This window comes from Sminthopsis crassicaudata, chromosome 2 (assembly GCF_048593235.1).
Source record: "Sminthopsis crassicaudata isolate SCR6 chromosome 2, ASM4859323v1, whole genome shotgun sequence".
Lineage (NCBI taxonomy): Eukaryota > Metazoa > Chordata > Mammalia > Dasyuromorphia > Dasyuridae > Sminthopsis > Sminthopsis crassicaudata.
In genome coordinates, this window is record NC_133618.1 from 681,918,610 (window position 1) to 681,943,500 (window position 24,891).

Here is a 24,891-nt window from a genome sequence, read left to right on the forward strand (position 1 = left end):
TATTCCTGATGCTCTCCTGGTTCTGTTCATTTTACTTTGCATCAATTCACACAAGCCTTTCCAGATTTTTCTGAAATCTGCCTGTTGATCCATTCTTTTTGCACAATAAGCCTTGTCTTGTTCCACTTTTCCCTCTTACTCTAAAATGGTAATAGGATTGGGCTTGCGTTTCTATGTGTCCAATTGAGCTCTGTAGCAGATGGTCTACTCCCCCCTTTTCTCAGCTCAGCTGTCTATGAAGTTATATGGACAATGTCTCCAGCAAAAGGAAGGCATAAACCTTCAGTCTTCCTCCTCTGCCCCAGTCACCAGCTTCGGTCTATATCCCTCACTCTTCCTCTCCTTCAGTCTCTACCAGTCACCAGCCTCTGTCTTGCTTTTCCCCACCCTCAAGCCTTGTTAATCAAACAGAAGAGGAAAGAGTACGAGCAACCAAATTACTAGGAGCTTACCTCATGGGACAAGACTAATATCATTCCAAAAATCATCTGGAAGAACCAAAGGTCAATGATGTGAAAGGAAACTGAAAAGGCGGCAAGGAGAGGAGATAGATCGCATAGACACCCAATATCAAGTTTGACCAGTAAGGGTTGAACCATTCAACCATTTGACTGTGGTTTCCCAATAGAAAAGTTGATCAACGTGACAGATAAACCAAGTGCTAATCTGGAGAAGTATCAATCTCTTGGGAGTCAGGATTAAACTATGGTTTTAAAACTTCATTTTATGTGTGCTAAGCATTACTTTGGTTTAGGGAAAATAATCATCCTACCTGGGTCATCACTTCTTAAGGGATTTTTCTTGTAGCTTAGCTTCTGGGTGGAGTTGTGATGAGCCAGAAATAATAAGACCCAACCTTTCTCTTTAGGGAGAAGGTTCCCCCAGGATTAAACCCAGTTCCTACTTGAGCCTAGAGCTTGGTTCCCTTAATGAAAGAAGGCATAGTTAAAAAGGGATAAGGAGCTTGTATTTTGTCCATAGTTGTCCTGAAAGAGCAACCTATCTTTTCCCATTATTCAGCCCTTAGAGATTTTAGGGATATAAAGATGGAAAAAAGTCAGTCCCTGTCCTGCCATCAAGGAACTTACATTTTTAAATACAAATAGACACCATCAACATATAAAACCAGATACAACATGATTTATGAGGAGAAAAGTTATAATTGTGGGAATCAAAATAGCTTCTTGAACAGGGGAGGAAAATATATGATTAGAAGGGTGTGGAAGAAAGGAAAGAAGGATGTTAGAAAGAGGATGGACATTTCACTAATTTTTTAAACCAAGGAATAGGGACTTTTTGGACCACATTAATCAAGATGTGGATATATCTCACTCATAGCCAGCTTCCTTCCTTTGTCCTGACTTCCCAACATGGTGCAAGTCCTGTGCTCAGATCCTGAATCTGACACTACATAGGTGATCATGAACAATCACATACCTCCTCTGGGCTGCCTCCCATTTTTCCTCTGTCTAATGAGTGGCTGGTGTTCGATGAGCTCCGAGTCCCTTCCCAGTATATATCCTGTGGATTCCTATGAATTGGCTGACAAAAAAAGAACTTGCTCACACAGTCTAGATGAGGGGATAGACACACTATCATTTTGCACACTTAATGTTATGGCTCATATTGTGACTCTAATGCTGCTCCCAGGAATCTTCTGAGAGAACCCCCAGAGCAAAGACTAACCAAGTAACACATAAGGCCAAAGTGGATCAGCCCCTTCCTATGTTCCCTGATGACTCTCAACTCTAACCCTAACCCTAACCTTAACTTCCTGCTTTTGAGACCCATCAGGATGTTGTTTAAATATTGCACCATCGGGACAAGCTATTTCAGTCTACTTGGCTTTCCCCTCCTGAATAAAGCATAAAACTTTTTAACAACTCAGAAAGTGACTTTATACATGACCATCAGTAAATGGTCTTCAGAGATAACAGATTAATCATATACTTTGCAGCTAACGGTGGAAAAGCTCTTTATAGTCAGTTAAAACTGTAGTTCAGATTCTGAGCTTATTACAAAATTCACACTGAAATTGAAGAAAGTAGGGGAAACTATCGGACAACATAGGTATGACCCGAATAGCATCCTTTGTGAATGTGAAGTGGAGGTGATCGATAGACTTAAGGAATCAGATCTGGTAGATACAAGTGCCTGAAAAACTATGAACAAAGATCCACCATATTGTATGGGAAGCAGCAACAAGAATATTCCAAAGAAAAAGAAGAGCAAGAAAGCAAAATGACTATCTGAGAAGGCTTTATAGCTACTTTGAAGAAGTGAAAAGTAAAGATAAGCCTAACTGAATGCAAAATTCCAAAGAATAACAAGAAGAGCTAAGGTTTTCTTAAAAGAGCAATGCAGAGAAGTAGAAGAAAATAATAGTATGGTATGAATAGATCTCTTCAAGAAAATTAAGAGATATAAAGGGAATATTTCACACAAAAATGAGGGTGATAAAAGACAAAAACACTAGAGATTTATCAGAAGCAGAAGAGACTAAGAAGATGTGTTGAGAACACCATTCAAGAAAGATCTTAATATCACCAATAATTACAATGGTATGGCTACTGACCTAGAGACTAACATCTGGAGAGTGAAGTCAAGCAAGTCTGGAAAGTCCTGCTAACAATAAGGCTAAAGATAATGCTGTTAAAGAGCTGTATTCAATATGCCAGCAAATTTGGAAAACAACAGTGGCTTCTGGAGCAGCTTCTGTCCCAATCCTAAAGGAGGGCAAGACCAAGAAATGATCGAATTACTGAACAATTGCACTCATTTCACATGTCAGCAAGACTATGCTTAAGATTCTGCAAGCTAGGATTCTGCAGTATGTAGCACTGAGAATTAACAGAATATCAGGCTGGTTTCTGAAGAGGCAAAGGAACTACAGATCTAATAGCCACCATTCACTAGATTATGGAGAAGGAAAGGAGCTCCAGAAAAAAAATCTACATGTGATCATTGACTACACTAAAGCCTTTGATTGTGGGAGTCACAAGAACACGTAGCAAAACCTGATATATGAGCACTAGATCATCTTGTCTCCTGAGCAACCTGTATGTGGGCCAAGAAACAACAGTTAGAACTGAACATGGAACAACTAATAGGTTTAAGATCAGAAAAAGAGTATGACAAGGCTGTGCATTGTCACCTTATTTATTTAACTTTTTGCAGAGTACATCATGTGAAATGCCAGGCTGGAGGACTCAAAAACTACAATTAAGGCTTCTGAAAGAAATATCCATAATAATCTTAGATTGGCAAATCACAGCACTCTGATGGCAGAAAGTAAAGAAGAATTAAGAAAACTCTTGATGAGGATGAAAGAGAAGAGTGAGCTATCTTGAAGCTTAACAAAAAAATAAATAAAAACAAAACCAAAAAATGCTGAGATCTTGGCAATTTCTACTATCACTTCCTTGCAAACAGAGGGAGGAGAATTGGAAGGAGTGTCAGATTTTAAATTCTTGGGCTCAAAGATCACTGCAGACGACATCTATGTCATCAACATTATGTTTGTTTTCCCCCAGTAGCAATGTATGGCTGTGAGAGTTGGATTATCAGGAAAACTGAGTGCCACAGAATTGATACTTTTGAACTATGTGCTAGCGAAGCCTTTTAAGCGTCCCTTTGGAGGCAAGAAGGTCAAATCAGTCAATACTTAAAGAAATCAATTGAGGTCATTCACCAAAAAATCAAAATACTGAAGCCAAAGCTGAAATACTTTGGATGCATAGTGAGAAGATAGGACTCGTTGGAAAAGACCTAATGGGTCTTGGGAAAGATTGAAGGCAAAAGGAAAAAGGGATGACTGAGGATGCGGTGGATAGACAGTATCAGGGAAACAACACCAAACTTGGACAAACTGATAGTGGAAGATAGTAGAGCCTAGTCTGTGGTTCACGAAGAGTTGCACATGACTGAGGAATGAATAAAAGGCAATTGGATAACTAGATAGATGGAGAAAGATACATAGAGGTATATAGACATAGCTCAGTTAAAGGAACTGATACGATGGACAGATGGAAATAATAGATACATGAGTGGATGGCTGGATTTGTACAAACACAATTTCCATGGCAGGTGAGGCAGAGAAGCAACATTCTTTTCCCCGATGGACTCAGTGGAACTTCTCTGGGAATGAGCCGCTCTGTTCCCTCTCTTTCCTTTTGAAAATTCTCTCCTTGAAGAGAAAGTCAATAGGAGAGAGGAGTTGGACTCAGGGGCAAATTCTCCTGAACATGGCTGATCCCATTCGAAGATTTCCCTTGGGAAAGTGACAGATCTTCCCTGAGAGCAGCTTTGCTCCTATTCCTGGATGATTGATAGGCTGATGAGGAGAGAGAAGGACTTTGAAAGGAGAACTTTGAACTCAAAAGAACACTGGGGGAGGGGCAGCCGATCTCTTGTTAACAATTGTTATGGGCCAGAACTCACTCTGTGCTCGAAACAAGGATTCTTACAAGGTGTTGTCAGTGGAACTGAGGGATTCTCAGTACGACCAGGGTTTGCCTTGTGGTCTTCAAGCTCCCTCCAAATCTTTAATCCTATGACTGCTTCTGGCCCTACTTCCTACTTAGGAACTCTCTGAGTCTGGGTAAGCCCCCTCCCCGTCTGAGGCCTGTTTCTTTTCTTGGCCAAATGAGGTCACTGGAAGATGCTGCTTAGTTTTAGTGTTAGTGGCTCACTATGTTCCAGATGTGGAGCTCGGAGCAAAGAAGCAGGAGCGCTCATCTGTCAGCAAGGTGCTAAACCTGCCGGCCCGGAAGACAGGGCTGCTTTTCCCGGAGTCCCAATGACGAAAGACCCCCTCGTGGTTGTCGGGGCTGACCAGGAATTCCTCAGGAGCACCATCTTCTGCCTCTTTTGTATCCTTTGCTCTTAGCACAATGCTTGGCACACAGTGGCTGCTCAGTGGTTATTGACTGACTGACTGACCCCTCCTCATCTCCTGTGATGCACAATCCAAAGACCCTGGGGTCCATTCCCAGGCAGGAGCTCCTTCGGACCCTCCCCAATTAGCAGACTGAGAATGCTCCCTCTTGGAGCGCAGACTGCTAGGAAGGGCCCCATGGCAGGAGAACAGGGACCGAGGCTTTCCTGGGGGGATCAAGTTTCTGCTCCATCCCTCACCACCACAACTGTACACAGAGCCCCCGGAAAGCGTGGGAAACAACAACAACCAGAGCCGGGTTATTCCTCACCATTAATTTAATGAAGGTGAAAACTATACAGCATTGGAGCAAAAGGCCCGGCCAGAGCTGGAGCTCCGAAGAACTGCCAGCTCCTTGCTCTTGCTCTCCCCACCCCACCCCTCCCAGACAACATCCTCCGGCCTTGGACAGCCGAGGGAGGGCAGCATGAGTCCGGCTGACCGGGCAGTCTGAGGCTGGCACGTGGGGAAAGGAAGAGGACCGGCCCCCAGCCCCGTCTAGAAAAGGCTTCCAAAAGAGTGGAAAAGGCAGTATGTACAGCTGGCACCGATTAGACCTTGCTGCCCCCCCCAAGGAGACACTGGGGCAGGCCCTGTGCACGTCCCCTCAGGAACACCCCCACGCAGGCCCCCTGGCCGAACGGGACAGCCCCGAGGAGGCTGCATGCAAGTGGACCTGCCTCCACGGAGAACGCCTGGAACCGGGCTTTGCGGAATGCCACTGAGTTAAAAAAATGGAATCTGCCTGGGATGGGGGTTCCAGGGCTCCTGGGCTGACTCCCCTGTGGCAGAGTCCCGGGCGCCCCGGACATGGCACAGCGAGGACCGCCCTTCAGAGCTGGCGTGAGCTGCTAGTGTTTGGGACATCCACTAAGTCAGGTAGCTGAGACCGTTCCGAGTTCGGCTCTAGCTAATTCAGGGTGCAGGAGTCGCCTTTCCCCACGTGGCGCTCCGGACTTGGTCTCCACACAGAGGCTGACCCTTGCCCCCTGAGGATCATAGCTCCAGAGGCCAGAGGACTGGGCTCTTTTGCCCCCCAGCAAAAGCCCTAGCTGCTCCCTGCCGAGGGGCACACGGAGCTGCACATGTGGAAGTGGGAGCCCTCGAGGTCTGCGTCTGTGTCCAGGTCAGCCTCGTCTGGGGCCTCGGGGGCAGACATGGCCTCCTCGAGGGCATCCGGGTCCTGGCTCCTCTTCAGCCTGCAGAGGGGAAGAGAAAAACGGGCGGACCCTGGGCACTGCCAGGAAAGAGCGATGGACAAGCCGAGAGCAGGAGAGGGAGCCTCAAGCCGCCAGCGAAGCCCGGCCCCACAACTTACTTTTCTCTGTTAAAAATCACAAAGTCTTGCTGGATGGCCTCAAGACACTCCTGAAGGTAGTCGTTTTCCTAGTTGGAAAAAAACACACAAGTGGGTCAGAGAGGCTCCCTTCCTCCCAGGGCTGCTACTGATGAGCACGTGGCAGCCCCGCCACATCGCCTTGAACAAGTCACCCGCCCCTCCAAGTGTCAGTTTTCTCATCCAAAAAATGGGAGCGTTTGTGTTGCCTCCCTGGCAAGAGCTTTGTGAGGGAAGCTCCTGACTCTTAACTCAAGCTCTCCAGCAGTAAGAGTAGCAATGATTATTAGGCTGTGGAAAGGAGCAGAGGAAACAAGGTCAGGCCTGGCCCGCTTTCCTTCCAGTCTGCCCCACAGCTGGATTGGCTCTGCCCAACTGCCCAAGCCAGTTCCCAGCCCCCCGGCCTCAGATCCTCCCTTTGTCCCGCAGACCATCAGGGAGCCATCCCTGACACTTTCAAGAAATCGTCCAAGGGACAAGAGTGACCTGAGCTCTGCAGGCCTTGGTGACCAGCCTGGGGGGGGGGACTAGACGTGCCTCCCCCAGCTTGTATTTAAGGGTCTGAATCAGTTTAACCAAAGCATAAGACAGTGTCCAGGAGTAGAGATGGGAGAGCTTTGGAAGAAGTGGGAAGGCTGGTGGCTGGCTGAGTGAGGAAAGGGGGATGATGACAGGGGAAGAGAGAGGGACAGTGATGGGAAGAGATGGGGAGAGTGACAGGGGAAGAGATAGAGATGATGATAAGAGAAAAGAAAAGGGTGGTGACAAGGGAAGAGAGAAGGGTGGTGACAAGGGAAGAGAGAGGGGTGGTGGCAGAGGAAGAGAGAGATGGTGATGGGAAGAGAAAGGGATGGTGATGGAGGAAGAGAGAGAGATGGACTGGAGAGATATGGAGGTAAAACGTGGCCACTGATGAAATGTGAGATGAGGTCACTGACTAAGTCACTTTCCCAGGATCTCAGAGACCATTAGAAGCTGAGTTGGAAGTTGAACCCCAATTCCTCAAACCCTAAATCTGCCTTTCTTCCCACTGCGTTCTGCTTTTTTTCTGCATTCCTCCTGCTCTGCAGAGAATCAAGGTCTCCTTGCCATTCCTGCTCTAGATAGAGAGCTAGAGTCCAATAACGCCTTCCTGAACATTTACTACTAAAAAGCCCTTTTATCCAGGATCTCATTCAAAGACAAGTTCAGGAACATTGATTGGATGTGGAAATGGAAGAAAAGGGAAAGGTTAAAGATCACACTGAAATTTCAAACCCAGAGAGCTGGAATGACGGTGGGACTCCTAACACAAATAGGAAAGTTCAGCAGAAGAACAGATTTTAAGGGCAAACGCAACTCAGTTCAACTCAACAAGCATGTTTCAAGCACCTACTAAGTGCCAGGCACTAGGATCCATGACATGGACCCCAAGACACAAAGAAAAGATTCCCATTTTCCTGGGCTTAGGGAAACCAGGACACATCTACACAGATAGCAGTGCCTTTGGGCTCAATTTCCACCTTATACTGGCATTGGCAGGGCGGGTTCCCATAGAGGAATCTAGGTTCTGGGGCTACTTAGGAGAAGGACTATTCTAACTGCAAATCAGTGCTGGGGGCCTGAAACCCCTTTAATAATCAGCCCGGGAAATTGATTCTTATCTGGACAAGTCTCTTAGCCTCTCTGCCTCAGGGTCCTCATCTATAATATAAATATGGGGATAATAATAGCATTTACCTTCCAGAATTATTGTGAGGATAAAATCTGGTAATATTTGTCCCGTACTTGCAAATTTAAAGCATTGATGTTAACTATTAATTCAATTAAGTCATTAAATTTAATAAATTAATTAAAGTGTTCATTATTATCTTTAGAAAGTTTAGCCAAATGGTGTAGCAAGAATAGTCGTTACAAAGAATTTCCTTCACAACTTCCCCATCCTGGTTTTGAGAGACGGGACCGGAAGGTCGGATATCGGAAGTGGGAGCACACACACATGGCTGAAGTAAGTCTCGGCTCGGGACGAGCACAGCTTTGATGTGGCCTGGAGAAGTGAGTGAGGGGTTGGACTCGAGTGCTCCTGCCAGGGCACAGCGGCTCCGTCAGGTGGGTCCAGTCCGTGCCGGGGGTTCGGCTGCCAGGCCTGCCCTTTCCTGTGCTCTCTCGTTTCTGGGATGGACCAGGTGGGCTCCTTTAGGCTGCGCCGAGCAAGCTGCTTTGCCGATGGGATGCTGTTGCCCAGCCCGGGCTGGGCAGGTCACACAGCCCCTGGGAACTTCCCAAAGACCAGGACAGCTCTGCCGAAAGGATCAGTTGATCAGACTGGCTCTTTAACGGCTCGTCGGCACCTCCAGCCTCCGGGTTGTCTGGCTGTGACAGAACACTTTTCAGCTGAGTTGAGCAGGTCCTTGTCAGCAAGGGCAGGGAGCCTGGGGGTAGAAGTGACAGGATCTCTCCCTGCTGGCTCAGAGACGGATCGCTTCCAAGTGCGGGTTCAAAGAACCTGAGCTTCTCCTGCCTCTTTTGTGTGACATCTCTTCCAGGTTCGGAGCAAGCTCCCTGAGGGAGGTTCTCCATGACTCCTAAGGTGGTCCGTCAGTCCCAGTTCCAGAGTCCTATGGGACAAAGGTCTCAGAGCTCTCTGGGCCCTGGCAGGAGAGCAGAACAGCACTTCCGATCCGTGGCTTGTCAAGCTGCTCGAGCCTTGGACCCTCTCCAAACCATGGAAGGCTTCCCATTTATTTACATCTGTTGGAAAGGCCATTCCCCCGGCACTTCTGCCCCCCGACTGCGCTTTGGCCCTTGCCATGCTTACATCCCTGCACCCGGACAAACGGGTACAGAGCAAACACAAAGTGGCTTCACGGAAGATAAGAAGTTGCTTTGAACATGTTTCTCTTGAGACGCTGATAGTGGGAGCCAACCCGGACAGAGAGAGATGTGGAGTTCGAGAACTCGGGAGAGAGCTGGGGTCCCGTGCCCAGCTACACTAAGCGGTATTTACACCACAAAGTACTGGTACCCGGCATAGCACGTGGCTTCGGACACGGGGCATTTGATATCGAAAACGTGCTTCCTCCTGTCGATACCCAGGGTTGCAGCTTGGAGCTTGGCGGGGACTTCGGACGTCACTGCCCTCCTCTCTTCAGTTTAAAGATTAGGAAACCTAGGTTCGGGGCAAGTGACTCATGTGTGTTAGAAAGATAGTGACGGGAAGAGTGGGGGTTTGGCCCCGGGTCCTCCGACTGCTACAAATCTCATGTATTTTTTACCCCACTGCCGCTGTTGCTGCCATTTATGGGTTGGGGTTCTGGGGGTGGATTGGTGGTGAAGCAATTGGCTTCAGTGGAAAGATGATCATTGAATCCTGGGAAATCTGGAGACTGCCGAGGGGAAGAGCTTAAGGGAGAGGAGCCAGTTCGGACCTTGGGAGCCCTCCATGCTTGGGAGGGAGGACCTGGCTGAGCCCAAGACAAGCTGAAGAAGCAGAGAAGATTGCTAGCAGGCTGAGCAAGAAGTCTAGACCTTCATGGAGAGCTGTTGCTTATGGAGGGTTGAGTGCTGCCCTTAGCAGACTCTGTGCACCTGCTGTTCCCCTGGGAATCAGGTGCATAAGTTGTAGCTTTTGTCCTGGCCGGGGAGTGGGGGGAGGGTGTCCAGGCCGGGCCACCGAACCGTGAGGGGAAAAGCCTGCTGGCTTACGCTGCCTCTGAACTTGGGTTTGGGACCTTCCAAGTGAAGCTAATTGTTTTTTGGTAACACAAGATTATTTTGTAATTTGCAATTGTTGCATCCGACAATATTTCTCTGCACTAGATTGTGCCCAACCCCTCCAACGCTTTTTGGATCTTGCAGCTGTGATTCGGTGTTCTCCCTCCCAGCTTTGTCTCCTCTGCTTTTCTTCCAGTTATGGATAAAGACATTAAACAGTCTGGGCCAAAGGCAGAGCGGGAGATGCTCCGCCGAAGCCCTTTTTGCAGATGAAATTCCGTGGTTTGAGATTGCTTATTGGAGAGGGTTCAGGCATCTGGGCTGGGTCAGAGAAGGGGACACACAATTTAGCCAGGAGCTATGGGGCCAGAAGGGGTCACGGGGAGAGTACGGAATCAGACCTAGTAGGAGCCTTATGAGTTCTCTCCTGCCATTTAGAAGATGAAGAGACTGAGGGCCAGGGAGGAAATAAAACTTGTCCAAATTCACCCGAGTAGACCCCTCATGCTGGAACACTCCAGCAGGATTCTGGGAGGGGTCAGCTCCTTCTGCTGCATGAGGCTTTGGCCCCTTTGAGAGTCCCGAGGCTTTCCTTTTAACACTGAGGGGAGGGGCAGCTGGCGGCCAGTGGCGTCAGGTTATAGGGCGCTGCCATTCTGAGAGGCTCAAAGGCCCTCGGCCATTGTGAGGCAGACATCCTACCTCTGAGAGCACCCTCCGTGAGGTCTCGTGCATCCTCCAGCCTCCTGAGTCACTGCTCTGAGCCACCCACCCACATCCTCCCTCCTCCCCCCAACAAGTGCTGACGATAGGTGGGTATCTTCGGAATAAAAGGTGCATGCCCTTGGTACAGGGGCCGGAGGTTTAGAGTTGTTAAGTTGGCACTTATCAGTTGCCTTTTGCCTTTCTTTGCTGCCCACGGAGAGGACAGACCCCGCTCAGAGGACAGACCTCGCCCTGTTGGCCTTTCCCTGATTCTCCCTACCTCCCCTCTCCCCTGACCAAGGATACGGAGCCGGAGAGTCTGCTCAGTACAAGTTAGAAATCTCCCTAAGGCGTCTGGGAAAGCCTCAAGGTTTACTTTGGGTCTCCCATTCACTTACAGTGTTCCAAGGACCAAAAAAAAATCCCAGTCTCTGGGCAGGGGCTGGTGGGGCCCGAGGGACCCCACCCAAGGGTAGTGGCTACAGCGGAAGCCATGCACTTTCTGATGCACCCGGAAAGAGTGGGGCTTGCAGAGGAGGAGGCGCCTGTCTGACCTAAGGCCGACTGTGGAAAGATCACCCAAACAGAGAAGGCGGGGGTCTCCTCCTCTGCAAGCCCCGCTCTTCCTGGGCACTCCCCACCCATTGTGGGGCCCCCTTTATCCACTGTGGGGCACTCACCGATTGGGAGCTGTCTTTGCTGTTGTCCCTGGACTTGTTCTTAGCCAATCTCTTCTTCTTCTTGTGCAGGGGCCGGGACTCCAGGATCATCTCCTCCAGCTCAAAGGTGGGGTCACAGTGCAGGCGTCCTTTCTGTGGAGAGGGTGCCGAGGGACATTGTTGGCCAGGGAGCCCCACGGGAGGCCCTCCCCCCCAGCGTTCCCCTTTCCCTGCCCTCCTCCCAGCAGCCTTTGGGGCTCCAGCTTGGGGCAGGCTCCGGAAGCCCCCTGAGCCCCACTCAAGCAAGGGTCCCCGAAGGAGGCGGGGGCTCGTTGGGGACCTTACGTTGGGAACAAAGCCGGGCTCCACCTTCTTCTGGCTCAGCTCGTCCCACATGACGTCCGCCAGGTACGGGGAGGCCTGGATATCCGTCAGGCTGGAAAAGCGGTGTTCCGGGCTCACGGTGAGGAGCTGGAAGGAGAAGCATCGGGGCTGAGGAGCCAGCGCCACCCCTGAAAGGGAGCTCATTTCTGGGGGAGCTGAGCAAGGCCCCCATGTGGAGGGGGGCTGTCAGGGACCCCCTTTTCTGAGCTCCCAGCCGTCTGTGCCACAGGAGGCACCTGCAGTTCCACTGATAAAACCGAGTATGATCAAACGGGGGAGGGGGGTTCAGGGGCTCCTTGAATATGTGTCTAAGCCTTTGGGGGTGCATCCCCGGGAGTGCCCAGGCCCCAGAGGCTTCCGCGGGGACACGGCCATGTTTTCCATCACGGATGGGAAGCCGGCCGCTCCAGACCAGCCCCTTCCTCCAGGCAGCTTCCCTGGAGCCACCAGCCGGCCCGGAGCCCTTTGCCCCTCCCGGTGTGCGGAGCAAGTGTGAAGTAAGGATAGGTGAAGAACTTACAGCAAGGTTAAGTTCCTTTTCTGTATTCTGTCTTCTCCGGGTCTCTGGGACCCGCATAGGTCCGTTCAATGTTTGGGCTACTGATTGCTTAGATTTTTTGGTGACATTTATGTCTGTCAGGCTAGCCATGTTTGGGCTACTAATTGGCTAGTTTGGGAGCTCTATGATGACATTTATGTCTGTCCCGGCGGCCAGTGTTTGGGCGACTAAGTAATGTAGGGTTCTTCCCTGAACTGGAGAATCTGTTGTTTTTGGTATGAATGATGACATTCAGTTAACTGGTGGGGAAGGGGGGGCGCCTATCCCTTAATGCTCCCCAAACTCATGACGTAATCCTTTTGCAATTAAACCTATAAAAACTGTCTATCTTCCCTGAGTTCTTTAGCCCTTCCACCCTGAGCTTTCTCTTTCCCTCCTCACGGTGGAATCGCTCGTTCTCACGAGAATTTGTTCAATAAACAACTTTTCTCCTTTTTACTCCGAGAGGTCTCTGAGATAAGGTTTGCTATCCCTCACACCGGGATGCCCTGCAGCTCCGTCCTGCTCCGCTAAGGCGGTCTGGCCCGGACCCAGGGGAGCTGGTCCGGCAGGACGGCCTGGCTCACACACAAGCTCGGGAGAAGGGAGGCCGGGCCGGCCGCTCTGGCGGCTCCGAGGCCTGGAGGGCGCCCCTGGGCGCGGAGCCGCCAGGCCCGAGGGCGTCTCCCTGCTCGGCTCCTCGTGGGAGAGCCCGGGCCGGCCTCCGCCGGGCACCCAGACACGAGCGGAAAGTGCCCGGTGAGCAGCTGCCGCGCGGCCCCAGGGACAGCTTCCCGCCCGTGGGGCTTTGATCCGCCTCAGTCCCCCGACGAAATGCGAAGGTCGGCTCATCTCCCGGGGCGTCGAGCTCTGGGTCTGGGGCCTGTGACCGTCGGGGACACGAGGGAGCCGCAGAGCCGGCGTTCCGGCCAGTCCCCGAGGGAAGCCGCGCCGGGGAAGCCCGGGAGCAGGTCCTCCCTGCGCCAGGAGGCGGCGCCCGAGCCCCGCGCGATCCCCAGCACGGCGGCCGGGCTGCCCCGCTCCGAGCTCTCCCAGCACGTCCCGAGCGCCCGCGGAGCGAGACTCGGCCCCACCTCGGACGGGGTCTGACGCCCGTCTCCCCGCTGTGCCCAGGCGCGGCGGACTCGGGGCTCCCGCTCCAAGAGCGGTGGCGCGCCGGGCCTCGTCCCTGACTGGAGGTGCGCCCACACCTGTACCCACCGGCCCACGTGCGGTGCGCACACCGCGCCTGCTCCCGCACACCGCGCCCGCACACCGCGCCCGCTCCCGCACACCGCGCCCGCACACTGCTCCCACACACCGCGCCCGCGCCCGCACACCGCGCCCGCTCCGCACACCGCGCCCGCTCCCGCACACCGCGCCCGCTCCCGCACACCGCGCCCGCTCCCGCACACCGCTCCCGCACACCGCGGCCGCTCCCGCACACCGCGCCCGCTCCCGCACACCGCGCCCGCTCCCGCACACCGCGCCCGCACACCGCGCCTGCTCCGGCACACCGCGCCCGCTCCGCACACCGCGCCCGCTCCCGCACACCGCGCCCGCTCCCGCACACCGCGCCCGCTCCCGCACACCGCTCCCGCACACCGCGCCCGCTCCCGCACACCGCGCCCGCACACCGCGCCCGCTCCCGCACACCGCGCCCGCTCCGGCACACCGCGTCCGCACACCGCTCCCGCACACCGCGCCCGCTCCCGCACACCGCGCCCGCACACCGCTCCCACACACCGCGCCCGCGCCCGCACACCGCGCCCGCTCCCGCACACCGCGCCCGCTCCCGCACACCGCGCCCGCACACCGCGCCCGCTCCGGCACACCGCGCCCGCACACCGCGCCCGCTCCCGCACACCGCGCCCGCTCCGGCACACCGCGTCCGCACACCGCTCCCGCACACCGCGCCCGCTCCCGCACACCGCGCCCGCACACCGCTCCCACACACCGCGCCCGCGCCCGCACACCGCGCCCGCTCCCGCACACCGCGCCCGCTCCCGCACACCGCGCCCGCACACCGCGCCCGCTCCGGCACACCGCGCCCGCACACCGCGCCCGCTCCCGCACACCGCGGCCGCTCCCGCACACCGCGCCCGCTCCGCACACCGCGCCCGCTCCCGCACACCGCGCCCGCTCCCGCACACCGCGGCCGCTCCGCACACCCAGGCCTCCCCGTCCACATCCGCCAGGGTCCCAGGTGTGGCTCTGAATCCCACCGGATCTCTGCATAGGCTGGGGGGAGGGGGAAACGCATTCGCGGTTCACTTCCCCAGGTTTTCGTTTATTCAGAGCGAGAGGGACGGGCGTCAGCGGCTGCCAGCAAGGTCCGGGCCCCCAAACGGTCAAGGCCCCGGTTCCCATTCGGTGCGGCGCGCTTCTTCTGGTCCGCTCGGTGGGACGTGTCCATTCTCCCCGCAGCGCCTTGGCTATCCCAGGGTGGGCTATCCCAGGGTGGGCTATCCCAGGGCGGGCTATCCCAGGGTGGGCTATCTCAGGGTGGGCTATCCCAGGATGGGCTCAGGCTCGTCCCCGCAGGGCCGGGAAGCCCGGTGGCCCACAGAGGCCCGACAGCGGTTAATTCCGTGACGTCTGCTGACACTTGTGGGGCTTCTCTGCCAACACCCCGGCCTGAATCACTTTTCCAGACCAAAACTTTACAGGGAACAAGGAACGACGTGCTCCTGAAAAAGGCGCGTCTCCTTTATGATGGAAACTGCCCCAGCAATTAAACCGTAACCTTTTAAAACATAAAGCAATAAACGACCAGCCCCGATTCCGTGCCGGCTGGGTGCTGTGCGCGCACTATTCGAAGGCTCGGCCTTGCCTCGGCCTGCTGCGGGGACCGCCGGCGGCGGGACGGGGAGTTTACCTTTCGCAGCAGTCGGACCATCCCCGGGGACCACGTGGGGGCGTACTGGACGCTCACAGTGCTGAATAACTGCACCAGGGATTCCACCGGGTTGTTCGAATGGATGTCGTAGGGTCTCTGGAAAGCAGAGAAGGTGGAAATCCATCATCCGCCAGGCAAGGAGCAGCGCGTGCTCGGGCTGCTTCTCTCCCAGCCATCACCGAGCTGGAGGACTAGACACTCTCCCTAATCCTCGGGACTCTCCGACCTCTCCAAACGGGAATGAGGCACGAGCGCTAAACACCAGCCATCTCTCCTCGTGCAGACAAGAGTCCAAAATAGCAACTGGGAGCCAGCTGAGGAGGCTGATCCCTAAGCAAGCATCCCTCCCCCCTCCAGCCGCCAACCCCCGGCAAGGCTGCACAAGCCAACACACATGCTGGCCACAGAACAGCTCTGGCCCTCCCGCTTCTCCCGCCCACAAGAGCCAGGGGCTTCTCTAACTTGGACTGAGCTCTGTGCTAGAAACAAGTCAGCTAGAAAACTGAAGAACAGGGAAACTGAGGCAGGACCCTCCATGAAGGACACGGAATCCCCTGAGAAAGTTTTGTTCCCCTGGAAGCCACTTGGGGCAGAAGCATAAAATGCCCAGTGTAGGAGGAGGCTGGGGCAATGTTGAGGTTGGAATCTCAGGGAAAATCCAATCAACATGGAAGCAGAAAGTAAGGAATAGGGGAATATAAAGAAAAAAGACTGAAATCACCCAAGATCTCAAGATCAAGAACATTCTATTAAAGACCTTGAGTACAAGTAAATGAACCGTTTGAGAAGATATTAATAATGGAAGGGAATATGGCCTCCAAATGAGCTAAACGTTTATGTCTAGATATCCATGACTACATATTGGAGGACAAAGAAAATTAATCAGTCTCTGACAAGGCAAATGACTGCATTTCCAAGAGAACACAAGGCCACAAAATGTTCGTAAATAATTTTTTAAAAAATAGGAATTGCAAAAACATGATTTATGATCTATCTAACTGAAATAATTGTTGGACTAGAAAAACTTGAATCCATGGTGGCAAACCTCATCAAAGAAGTGAAAAAGAGAATCACTTATTAGAGATTCAAACACACAGAATTGAATGACAGACTAGAATAAGAGAAGAAACAATATCATCAAAAGAAATTATAATTTCCACACAAGCAAAGCATACCGATGACTTTAAAGACAAAATTCAAAGAAACAATTTAAGGATTATAGAGCTTTCAGAATAAGATGACAAATCAAAAAATTGGAACACTAAAACACAAGACATAATACAAGGAAACTTCCCAGAACTTCAGAATACAGAAAATAATGGGCCAATCAAATGAATTTGTACTTGACATTTGGGGGGAAGCCCGATGCTTTTATAAACTCTTAAGAAACAGTGGTCAATTTGACTAATGCTAACAATTTGTTTAAGAGACTAGTTAGTCAACTAGTATTCCTTTCTGTTCCCGAAGGACTTGTTTATTCTCACAGTAGTGCCTTGAGCTATCCCACGGTGGACTCAGCTTTGTCCCCATAGGGCTGGGAAGCTATAGACAGTGCTAAGTGCTAGAGATACAAATAAAAGCCAAAAAAGGGCCCTTCCATGGAATTCACAGCCTAAAGGACAAAGGAGGAAGATTTCAAATATAACACAAGACTATTCTGAACTCACCAAAAACCACAGAAGGGAATGGAATGATGTGTTCTGAAAAGCAAAGGAACTCAAGATGCCACCTAAGATGGCATACCCTGCAAACCTGAGTCTTACCATTAATGAAAAAATGGGGATATTCAATTAAAAGATGTGTTCAAAGTATTCCTACAAAGAAAACCAGACATGAACAAATTATTTGCTTTTCACACACTCCAGACAATGTAAATACAAGAAAAAATAAGCATAGCAACCACTGATAATGTCAACAAAATAAAAAGAAAGAAACCATTAAATGATTTTTTTCTAACGGTACTCAGTGTGATAAGGGTCAAAGTGTGAGTCAAATAGAGGAAGTGATGCTGGGAAAATAGGTCTCACATACCATGAACCAAATCTCACAATCGCCTATTTAGGGGTGATTCAATGTTTCATTTATGGGGGAGGGGGTGAATGAATGTGTGTGTGTGATTAAATTGCAGAGTGAAAGAGGTCATAAAAGGGAAGAAGAGAGGAAAATATATGATGAATTCTAATCAAGTCAAAGGATAACAATGAAGGGAAATAATTACTATAATCTTTCAGAAGAAAACCTACAGGAGAATGGTGAGACAAAGGGAGAGATTGAAACAGGGAAAGAAAGGGGAAAATATTGCTTTAGTGATGAGAAGGCTTTCCACTGAAAGACACTCTTATGTTGGAAGAGAAATATTCTCTCAACTTAGATAAAGCCCTAATGAGTATAATCTGCAGTATTTTGATGCTTAGAGAGATCATTCCTCCTTTTCAAGAAAAAAGGAAATCAGAGTTGCTGGGGGGACCACCTCCCAAAGAGTAGAAGGGCGTGGACCCAGAGAGGATCTCATAGCAAAGCAGAAAAAAGTGATCATGGAGAGGGCAAGGGTAGCAACCAGCAGCACAAGAACATTCCTCCCCGAAGGCAATAATACTGTACTTTTTGTCACTTGCAGGAGCTGGTATTTCTAAAAGTGAAGCACCACATCAAGGGAAGGAGAGATATATGAGCCTATTATATAGAAACCACTTAAAAGAGTGAACCCAAAAGGGGATACCTAGAAACTTAAACTTGATGAGAATCCAGAGCCTAAAAAAGAAACAAATAAAGACTATGAAACAAGAAATAACAGTCTAGAACTGACAGAAAGGCCAGAGAAATAATTAAGAGAGCGAAGGTTGGAGGTATATAGAAGGTGAAGGGAAAAAAGCTGGCAGAATTTGGGCCTGCCTGAGTTAGATTTAGCTAAAGTAACTGAGGAGATGCAATACTATCTTTACAGAGGAAGAAGGAAAATTTTAATTTAGCAGTTTCCTTCCTAGTATGTCAGGGAGTCTGATAAGGAAGAGATTGGATCTCCCCGAGCCCTCGGTCTGCTGAATCAGTGACTTTGAAGCCTAATTAGAACAAAATGTGGTAAGAGAGACATGGGCTCATGGATTGGTCCCATCTGCCTCCCCCAAAAAGATAAGGTCAGTGGTCCTGGTCCAAGAAAGTTTGCTAAGGCTAGAGAAAGGGAATCTGGCCCACTTAGGAAGATCATCCCAAGTCCATCTGGATCTCCATGTTAGGGCCAGATTTGTTACCCCCATTGTTCTGGGGGTACCCCTGGAACAATGCTCTAAAGGAAGCTACCACAGTAAAAAGGATTGTTAAAGTTTAGAAGGTCCCCAAGGGCAGGAGCTATTGCTTCATTTCTGTCTTTGTACCTACAACTCCAAACAAAAAATGTATATGTAACCGACTAAGTTTTGAAAAGAAGAAGCAATGGATTTCTAATTAGAGAACCAGGATTGGAGCAACGATGAGACAAGCTGCTCGTTCTTCTCTTTATGGAAAGGTGATGGGCTCAAGGTGTAGAATAAGACATACGTTTTTAGCCTTGGTCATTTGGTTTTTTTGATTTGGTTTCTTCGAGTGTTTTTCTTACAAGAGGCTCTGTGTGTGTGTATGTGTGAGTGTGTGTGTGTGTGTGTGTGTGTGTGTGTGTGTGTGTGTGTGCGTGCGTTTGTATGTTTCCCAATATGGCAGGGAGCAGGAAAAGAAAACAAATACTTGTCTTTCTTATAAAGCAAGCTAAAATGAAAGTTGCATTGAAAAAGAAATCAATTACTCCCTCCGCGGATCTCATGTTCCATCATCCCCCAGGGAGCTGGATATTGGACCAGGTGATCCTCTAGGCCCCTCCCCGATATTCTGTGATTTTAGGACACGCGAATGAGTGACCAACATCAGACACCATGCATATGCCAACAATGAAAGCCGTACCCAGCCACGGAGCAGCTCATAAGCCATCACGCCCATTGACCACCAGTCCACTTCAAAGGAGTAGCCAGTCCCTCTGTTGACAAAGGAATGGAAGATCTCTGGAGCTTCCCCCCACAAAAGAGAAGGCAATGGTTTAATCACCATAGTTTTCACTTACTACCTAAGCTACTGCTCCCTCAACCTGTTACCACCATATTTAGGTCAAGGAGCATGAATTTTCATCCTTTTTAATCATGTCGTGCTGTGTGGCCCTGGACAAGTGCCTGCAGTGCTCTGGTCCTCGGCTGTCTCCTCTATAAAACTGGACGGCTGGTCTAAATAACCTCTGAGATCTTTTCCCTCTCTACATCTAGAATTCTATAGTTTTGCTTTTTTTTTTCTGAAAAACTATCCAAAATCAGATTGGGGGCAGCAACAAAGCTCTTCCCCAGGGATTTTATCTTGGTTGAATGGCTCTGCCCCCAGCCTAATATTTCCCCATCCCTTCTCCCATGTGCCCCTTTCAAAGCCCCGCCAGGAAGCTGCCTCCTGAGCCAAGCTAAGTCTTGTTCCTCACCCATGTACGGCTTGGTTCCCGCTAGTGCTGTGGCTCGTTCCCCATCCCGGATAATCGTCGCGATGTTGAAGTCGCTCAAATGAGCATGTCCTTCAAGGCAAAAGAAATGTTTAAGGTTGAAGCTAAATATCTGGGAGAAGAGGAGGAAACACCAAGGGCCCAAGCAGCTCTGTCCTCCTCTGGGCTCACAGAGCATCAAATTCTCTGAACTCAGTCTGTGCACGGGGGCCAGGAGCCCCCTCCTCCAATCCAGAAAGGGGCACTTCTTTTTTTAAACGAAGTTTTATTCTTTTGTATAACATTACCCACATATAAAAATAAATATATGTATGTGTATTTACACATCCATGTGTGGCTGTATGTATAGGAAAGAAAGAGGAACGGAAACATGGCCTCTTCTTTCCTCTCCCAGGGAAGCATCCTTAATGACAGAGAATAAAAGGAGGAAGCTCCCTGAGCTTCCTTAAAGTCTCACCTTGTGCAGGTCCTCCCCCATCCTCCTCCTCCTCACCCTTCCTCCACCAGTGCCCGCCGGACCTCTGGACAATAACGCCCTGGCCAAAGTCAGGCTAAGAGAGGCTGGCTAGCGGCCACCCACAAGGATTCACCGCGACAGGCCGGCTGTAGCCAAACCCGGGGGTTCGGGAGGTAGAATTCTGTTCCCCCGGCAGACCCACAAATATGCTGTAGCCACTGTGGAAATGGGGGCTGCCTGGAGCAGGGCCTGGCTCTGGGCTTTCCCGACCCCCATCCCCCATGCCAGTCCTGGGCCCGACTTGGTTCCTGACCTTGTTCATCCAGGAGAATGTTGTCCGGCTTCACATCTCTGCAGAAGAAGAGAAGAACACATGAGAAGAGGAGAGGAACTGCTTCCTCAGTCACCGATTCCCGCTGATGCTCTTTGAGTCCCAGTCCATCTCCTGTACCCCCGGAGTTTGCCAACTGGCCTAGGAAGTAAATTCTAGCTCCATGTGACCTCAGAGAAGCCATTTTCCTCATCTCTCTAATGAGGAAGGGGACAAGACAGATGAAACCATTCAGGTCCAATCCAAGGGGCCAGGGAAGAGCTCGCCAGCTTCCCATAATCATCAGGAAGCCGTAGCCACAGCATTCCCAAGGTGTCCACTCAGCTAGAGAGATTTTTGTCCCGGTGAGTCCCAAATGAAGCAAGGGATTCTGAAAGCTATGGAACCTCTTCCATGGTTTGTAAATTGAAGGAAAGGAAACAAAGCTGTGCTTCAAGAGACCTGATCTCCCACTGGTTTGTGGGTCCCCCCTTCTCCTGAGAGATCCCAATGCCTTCAGTCCTTGTCAGGAGGGCAGCCTGGGTCCTCACCCCGTGGTCCCCTCCTGCCCGGAATGAGCCGCCATGGACTGAGCCATACTGGGCCACAGACGCCATACCTAGAGGCCACGTCAAGGTTGGCAGGACCTGGAATGGCACGGCGTCTGCTCTCCGGCCTCCATGGTGAGACATCAGAGAGTGACATTAACACTGGCATTTTCTCTTCCTATTACATTTGCTCTGAGCTAATATAAAAATAGTTTAGATTTCTGGTGCGCACAGCAGATGGGCTCGGTGACGAGTGGTGAGTGATGGCAGGAAACCAGCCAGGACTGGGGCGATTGGCTGACGACCATTCCCACGCCGTTCAGAAGGGCTGACTGGCTCTGCTCGCAGACAGCCAACCCCCCGGCATCACAGCTAATTTTCTCCCATAAGTATCTTAGAGCTCTCTCCTGGATCCCTGGAAATCTGCACCTCTTGACCAATGAGTGTGTGGGAGAGCCAGGTTCATAATCAGCTATTTGTTACTACTGAGGGCCCCATCCCAGCGAACTCAAAAAGCCTCCATGCAACATATCCAACCCTTCCTCTTGACCCAACAACCCCCTTCTGTGGAGGGCACCTAGATCCTCCCAGCCCTCCCCCAGAGCCACCCTTCTCTTGTCACCATCCCTCACCCTAAGTGTCCAATCACCTGACAAATCTTGCTTTTACAACATAGTTCATATCTTCCCCACCTTCCCCTTTCACTGCCGCTCCCCCAGCTCAAACTTTTATCCATTCTGCCTCAATGACAATGGAATATCCATCTGATCCCCTTCCCCTGGTCTCCCCTCTCTGGGATCCGACCCCCTTCCCCTGGTCTCCCCTCTCTGGGCTCCGACCCCCTTCCCCTCGTCTCCCCTCTCTGGGCTCCGACCCCCTTCCCCTCGTCTCCCCTCTCTGGGCTCCGACCCCCTTCCCCTCGTCTCCCCTCCCCGGGATCCGACCCCCTTCCCCTCGTCTCCCCTCTCTGGGATCCGACCCCCTTCCCCTCGTCTCCCCTCTCTGGGATCCGACCCCCTTCCCCTCGTCTCCCCTCTCTGGGCTCCGACCCCCTTCCCCTCGTCTCCCCTCTCTGGGCTCCGACCCCCTTCCCCTCGTCTCCCCTCTCTGGGCTCCGACCCCCTTCCCCTCGTCTCCCCTCTCTGGGCTCCGACCCCCTTCCCCTCGTCTCCCCTCTCTGGGATCCGACCCCCTTCCCCTGGTCTCCCCTCTCTGGGCTCCGACCCCCTTCCCCTCGTCTCCCCTCTCTGGGCTCCGACCCCCTTCCCCTCGTCTCCCCTCTCTGGGCTCCGACCCCCTTCCCCTCGTCTCCCCTCCCCGGGATCCGACCCCCTTCCCCTCGTCTCCCCTCTCTGGGATCCGACCCCCTTCCCCTCGTCTCCCCTCTCTGGGATCCGACCCCCTTCCCCTCGTCTCCCCTCTCTGGGATCCGACCCCCTTCCCCTCGTCTCCCCTCTCTGGGCTCCGACCCCCTTCCCCTCGTCTCCCCTCTCTGGGCTCCGACCCCCTTCCCCTCGTCTCCCCTCTCTGGGCTCCGACCCCCTTCCCCTCGTCTCCCCTCTCTGGGCTCTGACCCCCTTCCCCTCGTCTCCCCTCTCTGGGCCCCGACCCCCTTCCCCTCGTCTCCCCTCTCTAGGACCCATCCTCACCCAGCTGCTGAAGTGCACTTAGGACCCTGTGATTTACCTCTCAAGAACGTGCACTTTACTCCATCTTGGTTCTAAGAAAAATACAAATTGTTCGGCTTGCCGCATAAAGCCCTTACCACTATGTCCGCCTGACCCCTTTCTCATATTATGTGCCTTTCCTGCACTCTACATTCCAGCCAACCCAGGGGAACAACATCCCGTCTCCCAACCGTTGCAGGGGGTTGTTCAGTTATTTCGGTCGTGACTGACCTTTCATGACCCCCTTTGGGGTTTTCTTGGTGAAGATACTGGAGAAGTTTGCCATTTTCTCCTCCAGCTCATTTCTCAGATAGGAAAACTGAGGCCAACAAGGCCCAGGGTGACCCAGCTGGTGAGTGTCTGCTCGCATCTTCCGGACTCTTAGCACACTATTCACTATTCCCGACTGCCTTTACAGAAGCTGTCCCCAGTTCCTGGAAATGTTCTCTTTGCCTCTACCATTTTGACTGTTCAGGTGACCTTTGTGACATGAGCATTTTCCAATTCCTCTAGTTTCTAATGCTCTCTCCCTCCCCAAAATCCTTTATATTTGCTCTGTGGTGGTGTTTGTTTGTTTTATATCTGTGTACTTGCTGTACCTCCCAGAAGAAAGTAAGCTCCTATTTATATTCCCAGCACCCAGAACAGACCCTAGATTAATAAATATCTCTTTGGGGAAGGAGTCCGAACTTGTAACTTTATCAACGAAGAGGAATTCTAGTGAGGAAACCCCTTTTGTTCATTTATAGTCCTAGAGAATCACCTGTATGGCTGAGAAATGCCTAAGGTCGCCCAGACAAAACTCACAGACGGAATCTGCGGCTGGCTCTCTGTCCACTAGGCTACATTGCCAATCTAGCTAATTATGTTGTGAATAGAATCACATTGAGTCCAAATAGAATGAATGAATGAAGTGAATAGAACTGCAGCGAGTCCAAACATTTACAGTGTGGATGTTTCGCTCCATGGGCCGACTAATTGTATAGAAGCCCCTCCCATGATCCTCCGGGAACAGCCAAGCTTGCCTGGGGACCCTTTACCTGTGGATGATGTGCTGGTTTCGCAGGTAGTCAAGAGCGAGGGCCATCTCGCAGATGTAGAGCTTGACCGTCTCCTCCGTGAACTGCACATTCTGCTGCAGGTGGTAGCGTAAGTCTCCCCCTAAGAGTAAATCCACCACCATAAACATGTCTTCTTCATCCTGAAATGAATACCTGGGGGAGGAAGTGAGGACATGGCCGGGAGGCCCGTCAGCACCACGGGCACGGAAAGAGGCAGACATTTCCATGAGAAGTTCTTGAGTCCTAACACAACTAGACACGGAAAGTAGGAAGTCCCCCCCACATAAGTCTGCCCGTATTGAGCGTGTTGATAGGAAGGCCCCCCCCTCCTAGCCATGCCGCAGAATTAGGGAACGTGGGATCTGGAGAGAATGGGCACCCCTAAGTCTGTCCCCAACAGCCAGCCTCTGATTGAGGCCCTCCAGGAAGGGGGAGCTCACCACCTCTCCTCACAGCCCAGGCCACCTGCAGATGGCTGTTAGTGCTGGGAACAGACATTAACCCTAATACAAGCTCTCTGCAGCTTCTCCTGGTTCTACTCTCCAGGCACAGGAGAGACAAGGCTAATCCCTTTTTGGCGTGATGTTATTTCAAATATTTGAATTCAGCTTTTCTGTTCTGTTTTCTGTTCAACTCTTGGTGGAAACCTTGAATTTGTCCATCATAGGAAGAGAACCGAATGAGCACTTCCTTAGGAAGGAGTAACTACAGCAAAGCCAAGAGCTTCTCCCATCTTGGAAGCCCTTTGCCTAAGTGCCCAGAAGCCACCATGCCTGTAAATGGATGGTGTCGTGTGAATAAGACCGTGAGACCAAGCCTAGAAGGGATCACGTGATGATGGTCTTGATAAAGTCCCCGAGACCCAGAGACTGAAAGAGGGGATCACCCAGTCCAGCATTGTCATTTGTCAGGGGAAGAAATGGAGATCCAGAAACTGGATGAGACTTACCCACAGTCACATAGTTACTAAGTAGCAGGATCAGAATTTGAATCCAGAACCAGTGACCAAATTTGCCATTCTTGCCATGGTGTCAAACTGCCTTCTTACAAAAAAAAAAAATTGACAGCCATGATTCCAGAGGGCTTAGGGTGAAACAGACTACAATCTCCCCCTAGAGAGGAAAAGGATTCCGTGCAGACTGATTCTTTTTAGCGTGAGCATCACAAAAATGTATTTTGCCTGATTATGCATAC

The 24,891-nt window shown here is 51.4% G+C and overlaps 1 protein-coding gene across 1 annotated transcript in view; it reads right to left on the bottom strand.

Annotated features, from left to right (window-relative positions):
• Positions 1–5,196: 5,196 nt before the first annotated feature.
• The window catches only part of STK32C (serine/threonine kinase 32C), a 171,622-nt gene continuing 151,927 nt past the window's right edge, over positions 5,197–24,891 (bottom strand). The window contains exons 4-12 of the mRNA XM_074297201.1: positions 23,677–23,850; positions 20,425–20,462; positions 19,637–19,726; positions 19,081–19,184; positions 15,130–15,246; positions 11,675–11,800; positions 11,351–11,482; positions 6,255–6,322; positions 5,197–6,135 (exon numbers count right to left, since the gene is read on the bottom strand). Of these exons, the coding sequence (XP_074153302.1) occupies positions 5,985–6,135; positions 6,255–6,322; positions 11,351–11,482; positions 11,675–11,800; positions 15,130–15,246; positions 19,081–19,184; positions 19,637–19,726; positions 20,425–20,462; positions 23,677–23,850 (1,000 nt within the window). The 3' untranslated portion in view covers positions 5,197–5,984. The remainder of the gene's footprint in view (positions 6,136–6,254; positions 6,323–11,350; positions 11,483–11,674; positions 11,801–15,129; positions 15,247–19,080; positions 19,185–19,636; positions 19,727–20,424; positions 20,463–23,676; positions 23,851–24,891) is intronic.